The sequence below is a fragment of the Nycticebus coucang genome, chromosome 10 (assembly GCF_027406575.1).
Source record: "Nycticebus coucang isolate mNycCou1 chromosome 10, mNycCou1.pri, whole genome shotgun sequence".
NCBI classification, from domain to species: domain Eukaryota; kingdom Metazoa; phylum Chordata; class Mammalia; order Primates; family Lorisidae; genus Nycticebus; species Nycticebus coucang.
The window spans coordinates 103,912,387-103,934,158 of record NC_069789.1 but is presented as its reverse complement, the minus strand read 5'-3'; the positions used below and the strand labels follow the sequence as shown (position 1 = coordinate 103,934,158).

Sequence of the window (21,772 nt, the reverse complement as noted above, 5' to 3'; positions counted from 1 at the left end):
GGATAAGAGCTTTCCTCTTTCTGAACTGCTGTAGCCTACTCTGGGTGACGCGGTTAGGTTGGAGAGCGAGCCCGGTAAATGAGACCTCGGACTTCTGTTCCATCTCTGCTACTTATAGTGTCTTAAGCCACATGGAATGTATGTGTCACTATATGTGAATGGCCATAACGATAGAAGCAATCTCGAATTAGGGACTACACCACGTGATACTCCTGAAGAAGTATTAGGTGTATCCCTCAATCATAGAGAGAGTCCCGGCCGCCCGCGGGCTGCGGGGCTGGGATTGGTGCTGGCCGCGAGGTGGCGCCGCAATGACAGGGGCCCCCAGGGGAGGGGCGGCGGGCGGGTGCGGAGCCGTGAGGGAGCCCGGCCGGAACCCCGCGGGAGCCGCGTGCCAGCAGCTTCGTAGGATCGCGCCCAGTCTAGGTATGATTTCGAGCGGCAGGAGGAGGAGGGCCTCGCCCTGTCCGTCGGTCTCAGACCGGGTGTGGCGGGTCCGTCTAGGGCCGGGCCTGCGACAAGATCGCGGTTGTGAGGTGGCACAGAAAGGCGCCCCGCGGAGGCGCTCTCATCGCCTTCTCTGTGACCCCACTTTGCGGACAGGAAAGCTGAGACTCGAGGGATTAGATTTTGTAGGCCGCCCGCCAGTACAAGCCGCTGGGGGCCCCGGGTCAGGGTCTCTGCTCCCGCCCGTTCTCCTCTCCCGCCCGACCTCTGCGGTCCCGCCCCCGACGTCGCTTTCCCTCCCGGCGCTCCGGAGCTCCCCTCCCCCGCTCCCAGTTTCCTTGTCAAAACTTCCTGCCTTGGCAAGGGCCCGAGTCCCCACCCCCTTCCTGCCCCCAGCCCTCCGCACCCCTCCCGGCCCTGCAGTTAAGTCTCCCGGCCGCCGGCGCAGACAGCCGGGGATCAAGGCCGGGACCAGCCCTCCGCCACCCAGCCCTCCTCCCTGCTGTTCCCAGCCGTCCCCACCCCAGGCCCGAAGAGAGACGGGGCCCGAGGCAGGTGAGTCACTGAGTGCCCTCCACCCCCGGCCGAAGGAGGCCTGGGTGGTGGCCTCCAGAGCACCCTGCCCAGAGAAGGGGCGTGCGGATCCTGAGCCCACCTACTCGACTGGAGTCCTAGACCCCTGGGCGAGGAGTAGGGCCAGGACAGATGAAGAGAGACGTGAAGGTGGGGAAGAGAGGCAGTGGAGCCGGTCCAAAGGGGCTGAATGAGTCGTCCGCATAGAAATGGCACGTGAGATGAGACGCTGTGAGTCCGGGGCAGCCACCTGCACTCACTCCCTGTGCCCTCCTGGGGCTGCGGGAGAGGAGGGCACCCCATTCTCTCCTCTGCTCAAAATAAGTGTAGCCTAAGGGCGTGGACACTGGAGTGAACACTGCCTACATTCCAGTCTCCACTCTGCAGCTTACTAGCTGTAGGGCATTGGTCAAGAGATTTAATCTCTGTGCCTCAGTTTCTCATTTCTAAAGGGTAATAATAAAATACAGTGCCTACCTCTTGGGGTTGTCAAGCTTACGTGAGCAGACACATCTCCTGCTTGGAACAGTCTCTGGTCAGTTGTGGCTCCCACCAGGGGGAAATGTAAGAGGATGTAGGGAAGGCCAGGTCTGCAGGCTCTCCGCTCTCAAATCTTCCAGGTTATGAGAATTAGAAAATTGGCTCAAGGTCTCAGGCACCTGGATTTTCAGAAAGCTCTGAGCCACAATGGTAGCACTGCATTCCAGCTTGGGCAACAGAGCAAGCGAGACCCCCTCTCTCTCTTAAAAAAAAAAAAAAGAAGAAGACAAAGCAAGCAGGCAAGTAGGCTCCCGGAGTGGATGGTCTGGTCTATAGTAGTGTGAGAGCCAGGTGTCTTTGGGGATGGAGGTGAGTCCCCAGGAGCGTAGGCCAGGAGTACCACCTCTCACCCCGCCCCCATTTCCAGCCTCCAGTAGCAGACTCTTTGCTCCAATCTGGCCTTTTATGAGTGGCCTCTCCCTGGGCTGGGCTGTGACCCCAGTCCCGGGGGAAGGGAACAGCTTGTGCTGGCCTGAAGTTCCCAGGCTCAGCCAGGCCTCAGCTCTAGGCAGGATTGGTCGAGGGGTCAGCTCTCAACCGTGGCCTAAGCTGGGCCTTGTGGAAGTTGCTGTTCTCTGAACCCTACCACAGCCCAATCGGTGGTGGAGCACCTGTTGTATGTGCTTGTGAACAGGGTGTGTGTACCCAGAATCTCCCCACTGCTGCTGCCTCTCCCACTCTGAGGCCTCCCAAGTTCCACCCACTATAGTCTCCACTGCAGCTGGGCTGCCCTCCCTGCTGCTAGGAGCTGGGTCCCCAGGCTCCTGGCTCTGCCTTCCTATTTCTCTATTGGGAGGTGAAGCTGTGGGTTGGCATCTCTTTCTCCGCCCTCTTCCCTCACAACATTCCCTATCAGACTCTCTCAGAAGAGGAAATTTGGTCCTCCAGGCAGCGCCATCCGCCAATCGGAAACCTGGAAAGAGATAGGAGGTCACTGGGCTGCTGGCTGCCACCCTCAACCCAACACATACTGCTGGGGAGGGGCTGAGGCCAGGTGGGCTTCTGCCACTGTGCTCCACGCCTTTTCTCTGAAAGCCCTGGAAACCTTGAAGAGGAGGTCTCCTGGGACTCTGAGGGGCCCTGGAGCCCAGCTCTGGGGAGGGTGTCAGTTCCTGGCACCCAACCTATGGGGGAAGAAGCCAGCAGGAAGTGGAAAAGAAGGCAGGGAAGAAGAGAAAGAAGGTCAAAGACAGAAATGGAGACAGACATAAATACCCAAACAGGCTGACAGAGACACAGATGCCAGGAGGCATGGAGGCTCACTGAAACAAGGGCTGGGGGAAAAGTGCAGACTTAAAACAGCCTGGGAATGGTGGCTCACATCTGCAGTCCCAGCACTTTGGGAAGACAAGATGTGGGGGTGGGTCATATTAGGCCAGGAGTTCGAGACCAGCCTAAGAGGGAGACCCTGCCTCTACAGAAAAATAGAAAACGCCTTGTGGGTGCCTGTAGTTCCAGCTACTTAGGAGGCTGAGGCAGGAGCCCAGGAGTTTGAGGTTGCTGTGAGCTAGGCTGAACACCATTGCACTCCAGAGCAAGACCCCGTCTGAAAAAAGGGAAGAAAGAAAGGAAGAGAAAAATAGAGCAGAGACCTAGACAGAGAACAGAAAGGAGGGAGGTGGAGACAGAAGGAGGCAGAAGAGAATCACAGGGAAGCAGCAGCACAGGCTTGGGGCATGATAGCCCTGGCACAAATCCCTGCTCCAACTTTGGTGGGCTGTGTGGCCTAGGGCAAGTTACTTAACCTTTCTGAGATATTTCTTCTGATACAAAATGGGAGGCATAATAGTACCTACTTTATAGAATTGTTGGGAGAACTTCAAGAAAGGATCTAGCCCACAAGACACATTTAACAGGGGGTGGTAATTAGTAATTAGTAATTACAGCATCCACACTGGCAAGATGGGTGTCCTGAGAGAAAGCACATTTGGGTGGCCCTGGGGCCTGGCCTGCCTACATGCTGGTGGGTGCTCATGCTCTACTGCTTCTGCCACCCACCCTATCCTGTGCAGTGGCATCTGAGCTCCAATCCATCTGTGGGGGAGGAGGAGTGTGGAGTGGATGACGGGGCATTGTCCCTGGGCCATGAGGCACAGGATGAGCGCTCAGGCCAGGTGGGCACACCTCTCCACCCTGCAGGTGACTCAGTGTATTGCACTAGTGTGCACTCATGCCATAGGCACTTGGGAGGCCAACCCCGAGGAATTCCTGTGGGAGGTCAGTAGGGCAAGGCTGGAGCGGCCTTTTGCTTTGTGACATCAGGAAGTTCGTCCTACAGCCCACTTTCCATCATCTCACCAGGGACACACCTTGTTGCATCTTGAGGGCCCTGGCCCAGTTCTGCTATCTGGGGAGCTGGGGAGAAGCTGCAGCATCTGAGCATCTCTCCCCCATTCCTGGAAAAGTAAGTTCAAGGCTTACTAGAGTCAGAAAGGATTTAGGGCGTACTGGCCAGTGCTGGGATACCAGGGTGAGGAGGCAGATAAGTGCCCTGCCCTCATGGGGACCTTAATAAAAACATAATGACTCATGAAACAGGAGCCATGAGGGGGTATCTGGGAGCTCTCAGGATCACTAATGGAGCCTGGAGAGAAGTAAAATTCAAGCATCAAACCTGGTGAGGACACTAGACACACAGGATAGGGTCCATCAGCCAAGTTTTCCCGGGGGCTGTGAACTCCTGCATTGGCCTGGAGTAGTTTCACTGCCCCCAGAAGAGGGACACTAGTGCCCTAGTGCCAAGACTTTGCTGGGGTTGGGGAAGTGTTGAGTCCAGTTTGGAGCCAGGCACAGGGGAGAGGTAGGGGAGAAGAATACCCAGGTTTCCTTTGGGCCATGAGACCCATGGTGACTCTTAAGAACCTGCAGGAAAGCCTTGAGGGCAGGGAGACATGGGTGAAGGTTCCAGTGGGCTCCTGGAAGAGGCTAGCCTTGAGACAGGGTACACCTGGGCATTCTAGGAGTGGCCTGGGCAGCAGTGCTGTGTGGCAAGAGGCCGGGGGGGGGGGGCAGCAAGCTGTCCAGTGTGATGTGGTCACGGGGTTGGGGCAGTGAGGCTGGACACCTGATGAGGCTAACCCTGGGTATCCTTTCTACTGGTATGGTAGATAGGGGCAGTGGCCAGAGCAGAGCTATACTTTCTGAGAGTAATCTAGGGGTGATGGTGAGCAAGGTGAGCTGGAGGGAGAGCTTCTCCCCAGCTGTGTTACCCCTCCACACTTCTTTGTCCTTGAAAACCAATTCTAATCTCATTATTGTCTCTGGTGGCCAGATAGCACTTGGACATTGGTCACTTTACCTGAGACCCTTCACTGTCTCACCCGGGGATAACAATTGCCAGTACCATACGGGATGGTGTTGAGGGGTGGGACTGGCACCAGCCCCAGTCCCTAGTAGGTATGCGAGAGATGTTTGGTGAGTCAGAGTCCCGGCAGTTTCTTTATTTCCTGATGAGTAAACAGGGCAGACCCAGGACCCTCGAGCTTCTGTTTCCTGAGCCATAGAGAGCACAAGGCCGGCCCCTCACCCCTGTCCCTTCCCACCCGGCCCCTGGCGCACTCTGGTGCGCGTGCAGGCTTCCTGTCCTCTGTCCAGCAGACATGCCTAGCGTGCCTAGGGCCTGGCCTGGCTGGATGGAGGAGGGGCTTGCATGTGCAGACGTGTACATGTGTGTTCTGTGGAGGGGGAGGGGGGCACTTTCAGGCTGGGCTGTCACTGCTGAGAGGGGCCCCTAGATGATTCTGTTTCTGTGGCAGACAGGTTAGGAGAGGGCACAGATGAGCAGACACAGGAACAAAGAGAGAGACAGAAAGATGAGAGAGATGCAGGGTAAACCAACCTTAGAGCCAAGTGACAATGCAAGCCTTGGTGAGTGGATCATGGCCGGAGTCAGCCACTGCTCCCCCCTTGAAGGTGGATGCCCCTGTGTGGTGAATATCACGCACAACTGTGCATGGCAGCCTTGATATAGAAAAGAAGGAGTAGTCTGGTGCAGTGGCTGGAGCCTGTAATCCTAGCACTCTGGGAGGCTGAGGCGGATGGATTGGTTTATTGGTTGAGCTCACAAGTTCAAGACCAGCCTGAGCAAAAGTGAGACCCCGTCTCTAGCTAAAAATGAAAAACTGAGACAAGAGGATCTCTTGACCCCAAGAGTTGGAGGTTGCAGTGAGCTATGATGCTATGGCACTCTAGCGAGGGCAACAAAGTGAGACTCTGCCTAAAAAATAAATAAATAAATATATATATGTGTGTATATATATTTATTATATATATATGAATAAATATATATATATTATATATATGAATAAATATATATATATATTTATTATATATATATGAAGAGAAGGAGTGAGGCAGAAAGACGGACCAAGAACCTGATGGAGAAAGGAAAAAAAGACGAATAGTTTCTGAAGAAAAGAAGAACAAAAGTCAAAATGGAAGAGGCAGGAAGACTGAAACATGGGGATTCTGTTTCTGCATCTGCATCCCCTGAGCAACAATGCTCTACTCCAGGGTGGTTGCTGGAATCAGCAGCTCCACTTTACAGATGAGGAGATAGAGAATCAGAGGGCCCACATGACACAAGTGAGGCCACACAGCTTGGCCTTATGGGAAGTGGGGAGAGACTGAGGCCTGAGAGGGCAGAGGAGCTGCACAGGCACTCAGGCCCAGGGGTGGAGGAGGCAGAGCCCAGGCACCCTGCCTTGCCTGCTGCCTCTGGCTTGAAGATGCACCTGGCGGACAGCCCATCCTTCTGGGAGATCAAGTTCTCCGGGCCTCAGCCCCCTCCCACCTCCACTTCCTTTCTCTCTGTCAGCATTTGCGGTCCCTTCCCATCCCCATTCCCAGATCATCCTGGGGGTTCTTCAGAAAAAAACAAACAGTTTTTCTTGGAATTAATACTCAAAGGGCATCATAGCACCAAGGGGAGGAGGATGGGGCCACCTTGGGTGCAGGAGGAGGAGTGGGACTGAGGACGCTGTTACCAAGACTGTGCCAGGCGCTTTATCTGTATTAACTCATTCAACCCACATGACCCCCTGCAAAGCAAGTACCATCATCACCCCCATTTTACAGATGAGGGGATAGAGGGCTAGCATGCACATGTAGGTTTGAACATGGACAGGTGACAGGTGCAGAGCTCAGGGGTTATTCTAAGCGACACCGCTTCCCAGAGAAGTTGGAAGAGAGGTGGGGGGACATCCCTCCTGCCATCTCACTTCCATCAGCCCACCATTCATCTGTACTGTGTGCAGAGGTGGATCTTCTCCTGTTCACAGGAGCTCTGACTCCCGCCTCCCACAGAAGCCCCACAGGGAGGGCAGAGGAGGCTCCCACCAGAGGGAACTAGCTGAGCATGAGCCTGGAGAAGACCAGGGAGGCTGAGAGGGTGGGTCCTGTGTGGGCTTGGAGGCTGGGAGGGCAGGGATGCTGGGCCATGCAGGCAGGCCTGGGACCTCAGGGCTTGGCCAGGAGCCCAGGCGATTTGCATCTCGAGGTGGAGGAGAGAGAACTGTCAGCTCATTCTTGACTGTAAACACATCTCCGTTCCCACGCTTCTGATCATGTTCTGGAGACAGCCCCCACCCCCATCCCCTTCTCCTGTCCAACCCCCTGCCAGCTCCCCCACCCCCAGAACTGAGGCTATTAAAAAGAAGATGCAGAGCCCCTGGGCTTCCCGTCTGGGCTCAGGAAAGACTGGAATCATGGGGAGGCCTCTGCTGGCTGCCTGGATTTGGATCTCCACTCTCTGACACTACTGGCTGTGTGGTCTTGGGCAGTTTCTTGCCCTCTCTGTGCCTGCTTCCTTGTTCTAAAGTGGACTATAACACCAACCACAATGAACTGATATAAACTTTAAATGAGATTCTCCATGTGAATCTGGAAGCACCCTGCCTATCCCAACACAGTAAAGGGTGCATGCGGTCACACAACTTTTCTTCTCACCAAGGCAAGGCAAGGTGTTTAGGTCCCTTACACCAGAGGCTTGGAGGATAAGGGATGATCAGGGTGGGGAGAGTTCCTCTCTGTCTGAGGAGAAGGGAACCTGAAGTGGGGAGGTCGGGCATCCCCTCTGTGAGTGCATCTGGGCCCCATTTATGGCCCAATGCTGCCTGGGAAGGGTGGCCTCAGGCACCCTCATCAGGGACAAAGGCTTAGAAGGGAACAAGCCTGGGAGGCCAGACTGGGGCTCTAGGCCCTGGTCTAGCCTGTGTCCTGCCTCTGGGGTCTTAAAATGATCAGGCCAAACCCTTCCTCTCCCTGCCAGGACCCATACCCTATCTTTCTCCTCCCTGTGGACCACCCACTGGTCTCCCCTGAGCCCACCCTGGCTTCTGGCCCCTGGACTAGCCTGCGCATGCCTCCCCCGCACTCCAGCCCCACCCTGAGGACCTTTGGGAAACAAAACCTCCCCACCCCTCCAGCCAGCCTCCCAGCCAGCTGGGGTGGGTGTGGAGGTCAGTCCATTCCTCCTCATGCCCTCTGTCCTCTTCCAGGCCCATCTCCAAGCCCCCAGGTGAAGCATTTCTCTTAGAAGTTGGTTGGGAGGAGGCAACAGGACACTGGCTGTTACTCAGGGCTGGAGTAGGGGCTGATGTGAGTGGGAGAAAGGATTTTCTCTGGACTAAACAACAGCTCAGCCTACAGGACCCCTCCTCCTTGTGCCTTAACTCAAGTCCTTTTTGTGACAGGTTTTGTCTATCCCACCATGCTACACGCTCAGGTGACAAGCCACTGTGTTTAGGGTGGTGGGAGGACAGAGTTGTCCTTACTCCCTGCTGGTAATCATGCTCTCTGCTGTCCCCCTAGCCCAGCTGGCTCTGTTTCCTGTTTTCAGGCTCCATATCCTGAGCACCAAGATCCCCTAGGACAGTCCCTGGGCCCTGAGGGCTGAGCTGCTGCAGGCCCTACCGGGTGAGTTACCTGGGGACAGAGGAGGGGTGGGAGGAGGCATGGAGGGGGCAGAGATTTGTGCTGGACATGTGATGGTGAGGGGCACTGTGGCTCTGCCAGACTTGATGGGGTGGGTAGACGCTTGCCACAGGCGGAGATTTGGCTGTTGGAGGGTTAAAGGAGGCGGTGGAACATAGCAGGGAGCTGGGGTGAAGTTAGGGAGCAGACCTAGAGGGAAGGAAGGGCTGCCTGATTGGAGCTGGGAAGCTGTGGGGACCCTGGGAGTGTGTGGGTGGGGGGCGTGGGGTGGGGCCGGGGCAGCATTCCAGAAATGCTCAGAGGGTGAGGGGCCAACAACCACGACCTTTCTCTCTTCTCAGAAAAATTATAAACAGATGTGGGTGCCTCAGGGGGGTGTAGAGCAGGGAGTCACTGCAAGTTCTAGGAACACGGAGGACAGAACCTGAAAGCAGCCACAGGGTAGGCAATCCTGGTACTGAGAGAGCAGGCTCATTTGCAGCCCTGGTTCTGACCTTCCTGCCACCCAGGGGTGGCAGAGGCAGAGATGCACATTTCCAAACAGCTGAGGGCAGTGGGAGCATTTCCTTAAATCCAAGTCCAGGTTAAGGCCTCTCCCTAACACTTTCAGCACTTGGAGCTCAGTGCAGAAGTATGCTGGCAGACGTTTAACAACTATGCTGATGGGGGTGTTGGGCACGGGCTCTGGTGTTTGCCAGTTTCTGTGATGTAAATACACCTCCTCCCCACACTTGATTTCAAGCCACTCATGTGTGATGTCACTGATCCTAGAGTTGGGAAGAGATGCTAGCTCCACCACACCAGTGGTTTGGAGTGGGGGAGGGTGGGAAGGGTGCCTCTCCTCAGAGACCTGGACCTGGACCCAGCCCCACTGCCACCCCACATAGCAGGGGTGACAATATTCCATCAGGTTGGCTTCTCCCTACATACATGCAGTGATGGGGAGCTCACCACTTGACACAGCTGCTTCCATCTTGGAACTGCTCTGTTGGACCAAGTCTGCTTCCCTCTTAAAATTCTCTCTGGTTCCAGTTTCACACTTTGGTAAAAATACCAAAGTGCCCTGGGTAGGGGACAGGCTGGGGGCTGGGGATTCAGAGACAAAGGCCACTGGGTCCCTGTCTGGAAGTTATGGTCAGGAAACAGGCACTAGACCAGTGCTGTTAGGGGACCTCAGAAGGAAAGGGTGGAGATGGTCTGCCAACGGGGGTCAGGGAGCAGAGCACAGTAGAAGGGGTGGCACTTGAGCTTGACCTTGAAAGATGAGTACTGCAGTGAAGAATGAGGGTTGAGCAAAGACCAGAGGCTTGGAAGTGCACTGAGTGTTCAGGAGTGAGCTTTGGGCCAGGGGACTGGAGGCAGCAGCCTCAGTTTCCTCTCCATGCCCCCTGCACAGACCTCTGTCAGCCAAGTGCCCCCCACCTGCTCTGCATCTGGCCGGTGTAGGCCTCTACAATGTTGCCACCTCTGTGTCCCCTCCTCCTGGCCCTGGGCCTGGGCCTGGCTGGAACTCTCAACCCCAATGATCCCAATGCCTGCAGCTTCTGGGAAAGGTGAGAGCTCTGTTCTGCCTGCTGGGGCTCCTCTGCTTGTTCCTTCTCTTGCCTTTCCCCTCCCTCCCATTTCTCTGACTCCATCCCCATCTCTGGCCCTGCTACAGTCACTATCCCTGGCCCTTGTTCCCTGTGGGATGCCAAGTGCAAAATAGAGTGGGAGGGTGGGAGCCCACAGAGGGGCTGGCCTAGGAAGAATGTGGGAACAGGTTTGGGAAAGAAGACCTGGGGCAGAATTTAGCCAGAAATGCTGCAATACTTCATCATCCACTGGGCCCCAAAGTCAGCTCTAGCTCAGCCTCCCCATGGAGGGAAGGGAGGGGAGAAAAATGCAAGGCCCTGGTCCAGTAGGGTTCCAAGGGGCCCTGCTGGGGGTGTCCCAGGAACATTCCAGTTCTGGGAGAAGCCTTCCAGACTTGAGAGTTGGGGCAGGAAGGGGCTCCTATCCTAGGCCTGGGGGAGCAAGCTCAAATGTTGGGTGTCATCCCCACTGTGGCCCACCCCTCTCCCCCATACTCCCCGCTGTGCCCTGTGCCAGCTGAGGCCTCCCTGCCCTGGGCTGACCCAGTTCCCTGTCTTGCAGCTTCACCATCACCACCAAGGAGTCCCACTCCCGCCCCTTCAGCCTGTTCCCCTTGGAGCTCTGTGAACGGCCCTGGGAGGGCCCCCATATCTGTCCCCAGCCCACGTGAGTGCCCCCTCCCCTCCACAGGGCAGATGGGCTGCTGGAGTCGCTGCCTCAACCTGGCCCTCTCAGAACCTTTAGAATTTAGAGGAAACTCCTGGCCTCAAGTACTCATTCCCACCATGGTGCGTGTGTGGTTTGTGTGGGGTATGTGTATGGACAGGCATGTTTGGGGTGCATACTCACGGTACATTGCATGTACATATGGCTAAGTGGGGGGACAGGAGGGAACACTCTGCTCCCCCAGTCCAGGGTGTTGGGCATTCCCCATGCCCTGGCCTCCTCAGTGCCTCACTGCTGTGAGGGTGGATGGGGCTCAGGGGGGTGCACTGAGGGCTGCCTTCGGCCTCCCTAGGGTCATCTACCGGACTGTGTACCGGCAGGTGGTGAAGACGGACCACCGCCGGCGCCTGCAATGCTGCCGGGGCTTCTATGAGAGCAGTGGGGCCTGTGTCCGTGAGTTTGTGTTGGGCCAGGGAGGGGCAGTGGGACACTGGAATGGGGCAGCTCAGCCCATCCTTCTTTTGTTTGTTTGGGTTTTTTTTTGTATTTTTTGAGACAGAATCTCACTCTGTTACCCTGGGTAGAGTGCCATGGCCTCAGCCTAGCTCACAGCAAGCAATTCTCCTGCCTTAGCCTCCCGAGTAGCTGCTTCGATAGGCACTGGCCATAATGCCTGGCTAATTTTTCTATTTTTAGTAGAGACAGGGTCTTGCTCTTACTCAGGCTAGTCTTGAACTCCTGAGCTCAAGCACTCTACCCGCCTCCGCCTCCCAGAGTGCTGGATTATAGGTATCAGCAGTGGGGCCTGGTTTAGCCCACCCTTCAGAGTTCTCCCTGCTTCCACCAGGGTGGGGCCATTCTTCTGCCCCTTTGGGTTTTGTACCCCCACCTCTGGTATTGTCCTCAGGGTCTCAGCACCTCCTTCTCTAGCACCACTTCACGCCCCTATCTCCACCTGGCCCCACGATTCTCCCATCCTCTCTGTCCGTGACCCTAAGAAGTCTCCATCTTAGTATCTCTCTGCCTCAGAGCTCTCATTCAGTCTCTGGGCCATCTCTGTGTCTCTTTGTCACTGTGTCTTAGGACTTGAGGTCTGGACCTGGCTCTGTCTCTTCCTGTCCTTGTCTCTCTGTTATTATGTTTCCGAATTGTCACTATCTAGTCTCTCCTGCCCACTGCCCCCCATCACCCTATAATCCCCCAGGTGGGAGCTGGCCCTCTCCCTGCCCTTTCCCTCTGCCCTGGCTCTCAGCCCCTACTCTCTCTCTCAGGACAGCATTCATGTCAGACCCCACCTGAGGATCTCCCTCACCTTATGCCATGTCACCAATAAGGTGCTTTGAGAATTTCACAAAAAGGGGCTGAGGAGCCAGGAACCCTGGCATCTGGTCAAGTTCTGACCCTGAGTGGCCCCTCAGTCTGTCTATATCTTAGAAGCAGAATAGGTGCTTAGAGAACTCCAGGTCCCTGGTGTGGAGAAGACAGGGTTAGACGTCACAGGGTGAAAGGTGGGTAGGGCCGGGTGGATGCACTGTGTACTCACACCCATCTCTATCTTAGCCCTCTGTGCCCAGGAGTGTGTCCATGGCCGCTGTGTGGCACCCAATCAATGTCAGTGTGCACCAGGCTGGCGAGGTGATGACTGCTCCAGTGGTGAGTGACTGGTGACCACAGGAAGTAGCCTCTTGTCCCTTTAGGGACACAGGACCCTGAGGCACACCCTGCCTACCAGGGCAATTACCCAGCAGAGCCCCATTGCAACCAGCTGCCTTTTCTAGAAAAGAGAACAGGCATGGGGGGAGGTCAGACAGACAGAGGCAGGGATTAGCTGGAGGCTGGGAAGGGGCTAGACCCCTGGTGACCCTCTTCCATTGTCCTTACCCCACAGAGTGTGACCCAGGAGTGTGGGGACCACAGTGTGACAAGCCTTGCAATTGCGGCAACAACAGCTCCTGTGACCCCAAGAGTGGGGTCTGTTCTTGCCCCTCTGGCCTGCAGCCCCCGAGCTGCCTTCAGCCTTGCACCTCTAGCCACTATGGTCCTGCCTGCCAGTACAGCTGCCAGTGCCATGGGGCACCCTGCGATCCACAGACTGGAGCCTGCTTCTGTCCCCCAGAGAGAACTGGGCCCAGGTGCGTGATGGAGGCAACATCACATCAGTGAGACTGCAGAGCCAGGGCCACATAGATATATGGAGGGAAATGTGGTGACTCAGACAGGGTCCTAAACATGGGAATGGTGTTTAGAAGCCAAGATCCTAGTCCCAGCGCTCCTCCTCCCTAGTGGAGTGACCTTGAGCAAATCATTGACTTTTCACGAGTTTGTTCCTTGTCTGTGAAATGGGAATAGCATTGTCTGCTTCGAAGGGTTGCCATGAAGACATGAGGCAGCCTATGTGTGAAAGCGTGTTGTAAGGTGAGGCTGAGACAGTCCAGGGAACCCTGTTGCAAGGCAGGGTACAGGAAGAGCTGGGGCATCACAGAAAGGAGAAGGTGCCCCGCACCTTCAGGCTCGTGCTTTAGGGAGGAGCCCCCAGAGCCCTCTAGAAAAACTACAGTGGCACAGGTGTGCCCCAGAGGGAACAGCCTGAGCAAAGGTGAGGAGGTAGAGCCCAGGGCTTGAGAAAGAGACATGCCTCTCCAGGGCCCCTTGCTCTCCCTCACCTGCACTGTCTGGGGTGTCCCTGAATTCCATTCCTGGAAACCTTTGCTTTCTGACACCTCAAAACCCCAGCAGCGTAAGGCAGGTGTAAATCACTAACCCTTGGAGGCTGGGGGCAGGGGAGGCAAATACTGCTTGTTTACACACTGACCTCACCCACTTTGTCCACCAGCTGTGATGTGTCCTGTCCCCAGGGCACTGCTGGCTTCTTCTGCCCCAGCACCGATCCTTGCCAAAACGGAGGTGTTTTCCAGGTCTCCAAGGGCCCCTGCAGCTGCCCCCCTGGCTGGATGGTATGGGGGGGAGTCTGTGGGTGTCGGTATGAATCTGAGGAGCATTTCATGGGTGGCTCTAAATAGGGCTGAGGGCGTGGGCTTTAGGGGTGCGGGGGTGTCAAGGTTTCCTGTGGTTATGGGAGGGAGGGGCTGGGCTCCTGGGGCTCTGCCAATCTCTCACTCCTGCAGGGCGCCATCTGCTCCCTGCCCTGCCCCGAGGGCTTCCACGGACCCAACTGCTCCCAGGAATGTCGCTGCCACAACGGCGGCCTCTGCGACCGATTCACGGGGCAGTGCCGCTGCGCTCCGGGCTACACCGGGGATCGGTGAGTGGCGGCTGCGCGGGCGGGAGCTGTGGAGGTGGCTGGAGGAGGTGGCACAGCGGACTCACTTGGCCGGGGCGCAGGTGCCGTGAGGAGTGCCCTGCTGGCCGCTTCGGACAGGACTGCGCGGAGACGTGCGACTGCGCCCCCGGTGCCCGCTGCTTCCCCGCCAACGGCGCGTGTCTGTGCGAACACGGCTTCACTGGGGACCGCTGCGCCGAGCGCCTTTGCCCCGACGGCCTCTATGGCCTGGGCTGCCAGGAGTCCTGCACCTGTGAGCCGGAGCACAGCCTCAGGTAGGCCATGGGACGTGTAGTCCAGGGCTCTGGAGGCCAAAGGGGAGGTATTGGGGACTGGAGCCGCCACAGTCACGAAGAGCACCAGGCGCACCTCCAAGTGCCCAAGGGTCAAGGAAGGGAAAAGGGAGGGGCCTCGGGGCGAGGCGGGCCGAGGCAGAAGCACGTGCCGCAGCTTCCCCGGGGTCCCCTTGCTTGGCTATGCCCGGCTGAGGTTCCGGGAGACTGGCCTGCCCCGCTCCCCGCACCCCGCCCACCTCAGACCGCCCGGCGCCCCGACCCCTCCTGCAGCTGCCACCCGATGAGCGGGGAGTGCTCGTGCCTGCCAGGTTGGGCAGGCCTCCACTGCAACGAGAGCTGCCCGCAGGACACGCACGGCCCGGGCTGCCAGGAGCACTGTCTCTGCCTGCACGGCGGCACCTGCCAGGCGGCCAGCGGCCGCTGCCAGTGCGCGCCAGGCTACACGGTGAGGACGCGGCCAGGGGAGAGGGAGGTGCGGGGAGGGCCGAGGGAGGGCTCCACCCTCTCACCAGCCCGCCCACCCGCTCCCAGGGCCCTCACTGCGCTAGCCTCTGTCCGCCCGACACTTTCGGTGTCAACTGTTCCACACGGTGTTCGTGCGAAAATGCCATCGCCTGTTCACCCATCGACGGCGCGTGCGTTTGCAAGGAAGGTAACAGCTCAGGGGGCTTGGGGCGGGGAGGTGGGACGGTTCCAGGGTACCGCAAACCTAAGGCAGCGGAAGGCTGAAGGGCGAGGGCGGAGCTTACCGCGCAGCAGCTGGGCGGTGGGAAAGTATCCAGGCTGTTTCCTTCCTGGAATATCCACTCAGCTTTTCTTCAACTACAAAAATCCTATTTGTCCTTAAAGGCCCAGGCCAGAGGCCGCTCATCAGTGAACAGTCCTTACCCTCAGTTACACGGATACACACAACTGCAGCGCCAGGAAAGGCCTCTGCAGTCTATTAGTGGTGGCACGTTCGCAACTTTTTGGCTGAATTAGGACAAGCTGTATTTTTTTAAATTTATTTTACAGTCTGTATTTTGTTTCCATAGCTCTCTCTGAAATTTACCAAAGCTCCATTCCCCAGTCCCCACTACTCCCTACTGTATTATGTGGGATCTGGACGACTCATTTAGTTACCTGATCAGGCCTCTGTAAGCATTTGGGTTTGCTGCCAACCCCTTCATTTTTTAGAAGAGGCAACCAAGACCCAGAATGGGGTGGTGCTTCCCAGAAAGGCCTTTAACCTTCTACGCAACATGTCCCAGTTTACTTTACTAAGCTCCTGTCTTGTATGGTGGGGGGAGTACCCCATCCCACTGCAGCTTGCAGCACAGCCAACACCCAGTATGTGCTGGCTCAGGAGGGGAGCTAGGTGCCCACACCCACCACAAGGCCCCTCCTCCAGGTTGGCAGCGTGGTAACTGCTCTGTGCCCTGCATACCTGGAACCTGGGGCTTTGGTTGCAATGCCAGCTGCCAGTGTGCCCACGAGGCAGTCTGTAGCCCCCAAACTGGAGCCTGTACCTGCACCCCAGGGTGGCAGGGGGCCCACTGCCAGTATCCCTGCCCGGTGAGTGCTTGCCTATCTGTCTGGGGTGGGTAGGGGAAGGGGATGGTGTCCCCTAGCTGACTGGCCTACCCTACTCTTCACTTCCATTCCAAGAAGGGGCAGTTTGGTGAAGGTTGTGCCAGTCGTTGTGACTGTGAGCACTCTGATGACTGTGACCCTATTCATGGACACTGCCAATGCCAAGCTGGCTGGATGGGTGAGCATTCTAGGGCCCCAGGTCTACTGTGGAGTTGGGGGATGTGTCTCCCAGGAAATGTGTCCAGAAGAGCCCTTGTGGAACAGGAGGGAACCAGGCCTGGCATACTCTATTTCTCTCTCCCACAGGTACCCGCTGCCACCTGCCTTGCCCTGAGGGCTTCTGGGGAGCCAACTGTAGCAACACCTGTACCTGCAAGAATGGGGGCACCTGCCTCCGTGAGAGCGGCAACTGTGTGTGCGCACCTGGGTTCCGAGGCCCCTCCTGCCAGAGACGTGAGGCTCTCTACTGCCCACCACCACCTGCCCGTAGCAGGGTGCATGCAGTGTCAGATGGCAGAAGCCCCCACTCTACCTCTCTTGGTCTCTTCCCTGACCCTGCTATTCAGGCCAATTGCTACAGTGGGAAGGCTGGGGGAGATAGCCGTGGCAAGGGCAGACAGAGTTTGCCATTGCCTCAATTACCACGCACCCTTCTCCCGTAGCCTGTCAGCCCGGCCGCTATGGCAAACGCTGTGTGCCCTGCAAGTGTGCCAACCACTCCACCTGCAGCCCCTTGGACGGGACCTGCTACTGTCTGGCTGGCTGGACAGGCCCAGACTGCTCCCAACGTATGTGGTGGCTTCTGTATCTGAGCACATGTGTGTGCTGAGTGGGTGAGCTGAGGACAAGAGGCTTTCCCCTCTCTTGGGTATAAAAGCCTCTGGCCCCACTTTGATTTAGTTGTTTATATAACCTACATAACCAAGTATTTACTGGGCATCACCTGCATGCTAGGTGCTTCTCTAGGTCCTGAGGATGCAGCAATAAACAGGTCAGGAAAGAGCAATAGTTTTATTGGGGAGGGGGAGGACTCTTAAGCTCCATTTTGTACATATTCTTTTTTTTTCTTCTGAATTTTTCACTATTTATTTAGTAGGCCTCTCTCCCACAAAAATATATCAAGAAGATCATGGAAAAGATTAGTCCAAGAAAGCTGAGTATAACAAAATTTAAAAAGGGGAAATGAAAGGCTATTAATATGAAATAGGCTGGATTTAAGGTCCTCAGTGGTCAGGGGAAAAGGGAGATGATCTCAGTAAAGAGTTTTTCCATAGAATTTGGTAACAGTCACTGTTAGATTATTTGCCAGAGTCAGATACGCAAAAATAATGCCTTAAATAGGATGGACATTTACTTCTTTCTTACATTAAAAATAAAAAAGGTCCAGAGCTAAGCTGTTCAGCATAATTCAGAAGCCTTTGATTGTCGGGCATGGGATACATTATTTTGAAATGGCTATTAGTCAAGTGCAGGTGTTAAGTAGGTAGATGGGCATGTGGATCTAAAATACACGGAAGAACTAAGCATTTGTGAGTCATTGGTGTGTAGGTGCTGTTCAAGGCTTGGTGTCCCCAGGAAGGCCACAGTAATGCTGGGGGCTGAAAGTTGATCTGGGAGGGGCTGGCTCTGCCCACCAGACAGGTCCCTTTCTCCTGTAGCATGCCCCCCAGGATTCTGGGGAGCCAATTGTGCCCAGCCCTGCCAATGTCACCATGGCGGTACCTGCCACCCTCAGGATGGGAGTTGTGTCTGCCCTCCAGGCTGGACTGGACACCACTGCTTGGAAGGTACCAACAGAAAGGAAACTCCATGCCTCTGTCCCCAGCTTAGCCTTTGCCCAAAGAGGACTTGGCCTCTCTGATTGCTGCTTGCCTGCCTGCTGCCTCCTCAGGCTGCCCTCTAGGGATGTTTGGTGCCAACTGCTCCCAGCCATGCCAGTGTGGTCCTGGAGAAAGGTGCCACCCAGAGATTGGGGCCTGTGTGTGTCCCCCAGGCCATAGTGGTGTACCTTGCAGGATCGGTGAGTTCTTAGCCCCCTCTCTCCAATTCCATTGTTCCTAGGGAATGAGCACCTAGGCCCCTATTACCACTCCTGCCTCCCTTCTTGGCACGTCTCCTATGCATGTACCCCAAACTCACCAGCTGAGCCTTGACTCCATTCTAAGGGACCACCCCATCCCATATAGGAAGCCAGGAGCCCTTCACCATCATGCCTACCTCTCCAGTGGCCTATAACTCACTGGGTGCAGTGATTGGCATTGCGGTACTGGGGTCCCTCGTGGTGGCCCTGGTGGCACTGTTCATTGGCTACCGCCATTGGCAAAAAGGCAAGGAGCACCACCACTTGGCAGTGGCCTACAGCAGTGGGCGGCTGGATGGCTCTGAGTATGTCATGCCAGGTAAGCTGGTGGGCGTGGGGTACAGATGAGGGGCGGCTCATAGGCACAAGGGCAGACGGGGTGCTGGGCGTGAACCCCCGGGAAGGTAGGAAGTGGGGAGGAGGAGGGGAGGTCATGGGAGCCTCATTACCTCCCGGGGCAGAGATGCTCCTGGGCCTCGCCTGCTCCTGAACCCACCCTGTGTCTGTTGTACAGATGTCCCTCCTAGCCACAGTCACTACTACTCCAACCCCAGCTACCACACCCTGTCACAGTGCTCCCCAAACCCTCCACCCCCGAACAAGGTCAGTGCTGGGGTAGTGGGACGCACCATAAAGGGACAGGCTCGGACCCAGTTCTCTGGAAAGCCCTGTCAGTGCACATGGCTCTGCCTTTCACTGTCCCCTGTCAGGTTCCAGGCAGTCAGCTCTTTGCCAGCCTCCAGGTCCCTGAGCGTCCAGGTGGAGCCCAGGGGCATGACAGCCATGCCACGCTGCCTGCTGACTGGAAGCACCGCCGGGAGCCCCCTCTGGGGCCTCTGGACAGAGGTAGGTTCCTGGAGGCTACAGACTGGGGAGGGTGGGTCTATGCAGCCCCAAATCCTCCCCTCCAGTGTGTCTGAGTGGCAGAGATGGGGCCTGGAGAGGGGACCAGAGATCTGACTGCCAGCTTCCTTCTCCTCCTCAGGTGGCAGCCGCCTAGACAGAAACTATACCTATGACCACAGCAATGGTAATGGCCCAGGCTCCTTCTACAATAAAGGTGAGAGTGCAGAGCCCTGAGGGAGGGGCTGAGCTGGGTTAAGGAGCCGATGCCTCCTTGGAGCCTGACCTCTTCCTTCTGTCCTTAGGACCTACCTCTGAAGAGGGGCTGGGTGCCAGTGTGGTGTCCTTGAGTAGTGAGAACCCTTATGCCACCATCCGGGACCTGCCTGGACTGCCAGGGGGGCCCCGGGAGAGCAGCTACATGGAGATGAAAGGCCCCCCCTCAGCCTCTCTCTGCAGGCAGCCTCCCCAGCTCCAGGACAGCCAGAGGCGGTGGCAGCTCCAGCCTCAAAGAGACAGTGGCACCTATGAGCAGCCCAGTCCCCTGGTCCATGGTGAGCCCTCCCTACATCAGGACAGGGACTAGAGAGAACTGGGGTGAGGGAGGTAGAAAAAAGGAAGATAGGTGGAGAGGCAATGGCATGATGTGTCTGCCAGAATGAGGCCTCAAGGTCAGATCTGGGCCCAAACCAGGCCTGCTGTGGAGCAGGTCACACTGCCTCTCCGAGCACATCTCCTTGCCTATCAGACAGAGTGGCGTCCCCTGCTTCACAGGGTTGATGATTTGAAATGCGGGCTGTAGCACCTGAGTGGTGGTGGGGTTGGTACCCAGAAAATCGAGGAACCAGGCAGGTGACAAAGTGTCCTCATATCTTGTGAAGTGGGCAGGCTGTAATGGCTTCACTCACTGGCAGCTAAGGAACTGAGAGGCTGTGGCTCAGAGCCACATGGCCTGTTGGGGATAAACTGCCTCTGCTGGGCCCCATCCCCTTTTATTTGGGCTGCAGAGGCTGATGGGAGGGGAAGGAGCCACCCTCTTGTCTTGTCTCCTCCATCTCCAGACAGGGACTCTGTGGGCTCCCAGCCACCACTCCCTCCAGGCCTGCCCCCTGGCCACTACGACTCACCCAAGAACAGCCATATTCCTGGACACTATGACTTGCCTCCAGTGCGGCACCCCCCATCACCTCCACTTCGTCGCCAGGACCGTTGAGAGGCCAGGGTGGTATGGCAGAGGCCAGCATACCTGGCCCTTGCTTCCTGAGGCTGGGGACAGAGCCTGGTGTGCCCTGCCAGGAGCAGGGAGTGGACTGCCAGGCTGCAGACATGAACATGTTTAACTGAGGAGGTGCATGGAGAGATGGGAGCTTGGCTTCCAGGCGTCATCACAGAAGATGCTGGTCAGCAGAATGTCTTCTTCCCTTCTCTTGGCCCCCTGCTCCTGGCCGACTGCTCCAGGGCCCTGTGTACATAACTGGTGGGTTGAACGTTGTCGGATGACTCCGATCTCAGATTGATTTCAAAAATGCATATTGAGTATCTTTCCTGGGCCTGCCCAAGCTGGGCAGTGTGTGTGTGTGTGTGGGGGGGGGGGGGTCTCTGTGTGTGTGTGTGTGTGATTTCAGAGAGGTACCTTTGTTAACAGGCAGGCCCAACGCAATTATCTCTAGCAAAGGCTCCTAACTGGCCCCCTTGCATTCGCTCAGTAACCCCTCCTGCACAGTCCAGAACAAGATGGCTAGGACACTGCCCACTGCACAGTCTTCATGAGTGCCTCCTTGCTCTTCAGCCAGAATAAAAACTCTCAAAAGCCTTAAAGGCCCTGCTGGCCTGGCCTGTCTCTCCAGCTTCACCTTGACCTGTGTTTCTGTTACTCTGCTCCAATGCAGTGGCCTCTAGGTCTCCTGTTTGCCATGTGGCTTCCTACCACAGGGACTGCACATCTGTAGTGCTCTCCTCCCTCACTCACCTGGGAACACTGGCTTGTCCTTCACATCTCCTCCTCAGTGGGCACCCCACCTGCATACTTCTTTCATATCCCTGATCGCAGCTGTGTTCACCCAGCAGAAGGCATGCAGGGTGCTGGGCACTTCCCCAGTGTGCTCCTTTATGTGACTAATCTGATTACTCTCTGGCTGCCACACTAGAATGTAAGCTCCTTGAAGGCAGGGCTCCTATGTTTGTGCTCAATATCAGCTCCCTCAGGTACATAGTAGGCACTCAATAAATGCTTCCCAAAGGCTAAGTGGCTGAGTGAAAGCACTAAGTGCTAAGGGAGATGGTTAATCTGTGTGCAGCCTTCCCCAAAGGGTGGCATTTCAATAGGTGCGCAACACAGAGGGTCAAAGGTGGGAAGATCCCAGGGGCAGGGGATCTGCCCAGGGGCAACAATGGAGCTAAGCTGGGTGCAGAGGCAAGAAGGATGACAGAGAAAAGTTCAAGGCATACCTCACTTTACTGTGCCTCACTGTGCTTGGCAGATACTGCTTTTTTTTAAGAAATGAAAAGTTTGTGGCAACACTGCTTCAAGCAAGACCGTTGGTGCCATTTCTCTAATAGCAGGTGCTCACTTGTCTCTGTGTCACACTTTGGTAATTCTTGCATTGCTTCAAACTTTTTCATTATATTTGTATCTGTTATGGTGATCTGTCTTTGACATTACCATTATAATTTTGGGGGAGTCACACAAATCGTGCCCATATAGTACAGCAAACTTAATAAATGTGTGTCTTCTGACTGCTCCACTGACCAGCTGTTCTCTCATCTCTACCCCCCTCCTCATGCCTTCCTATTCCCTGAGACACAACAATATAGAAATTAGGCCAATTAATAATGCTACAAACTGTACAATGGCCTCCAAGTGTTCCAAGTGAAAGGAAGAGTAACATGTCTCTAACTTTAAAATCCAAAGCTAGAAATGATTAAGCTTAGCGTGGAAGGCATGTCGAAAGCCATAACGGGCTGAAA

General features: G+C 56.1%; 1 protein-coding gene across 1 annotated transcript; it reads left to right on the top strand.

Annotated features, from left to right (window-relative positions):
• The first annotated feature begins 865 nt into the window (after window positions 1-865).
• PEAR1 (platelet endothelial aggregation receptor 1) lies at window positions 866-21,543 on the top strand. The gene is made up of 24 exons (XM_053607590.1): window positions 866-1,002; window positions 8,399-8,475; window positions 9,890-10,046; window positions 10,630-10,734; window positions 11,087-11,187; window positions 12,295-12,387; window positions 12,623-12,866; window positions 13,568-13,688; window positions 13,860-13,996; window positions 14,077-14,289; window positions 14,581-14,755; window positions 14,842-14,962; window positions 15,701-15,864; window positions 15,958-16,060; window positions 16,189-16,335; window positions 16,545-16,670; window positions 17,541-17,669; window positions 17,774-17,902; window positions 18,069-18,281; window positions 18,477-18,565; window positions 18,673-18,808; window positions 18,948-19,022; window positions 19,111-19,359; window positions 19,867-21,543. Exons 3-24 carry the CDS (start codon window positions 9,949-9,951, stop codon window positions 20,016-20,018), a joined length of 3,120 nt encoding a protein of 1,039 aa, XP_053463565.1. The 5' UTR covers window positions 866-1,002; window positions 8,399-8,475; window positions 9,890-9,948; the 3' UTR covers window positions 20,019-21,543.
• Window positions 21,544-21,772: the final 229 nt, after the last annotated feature.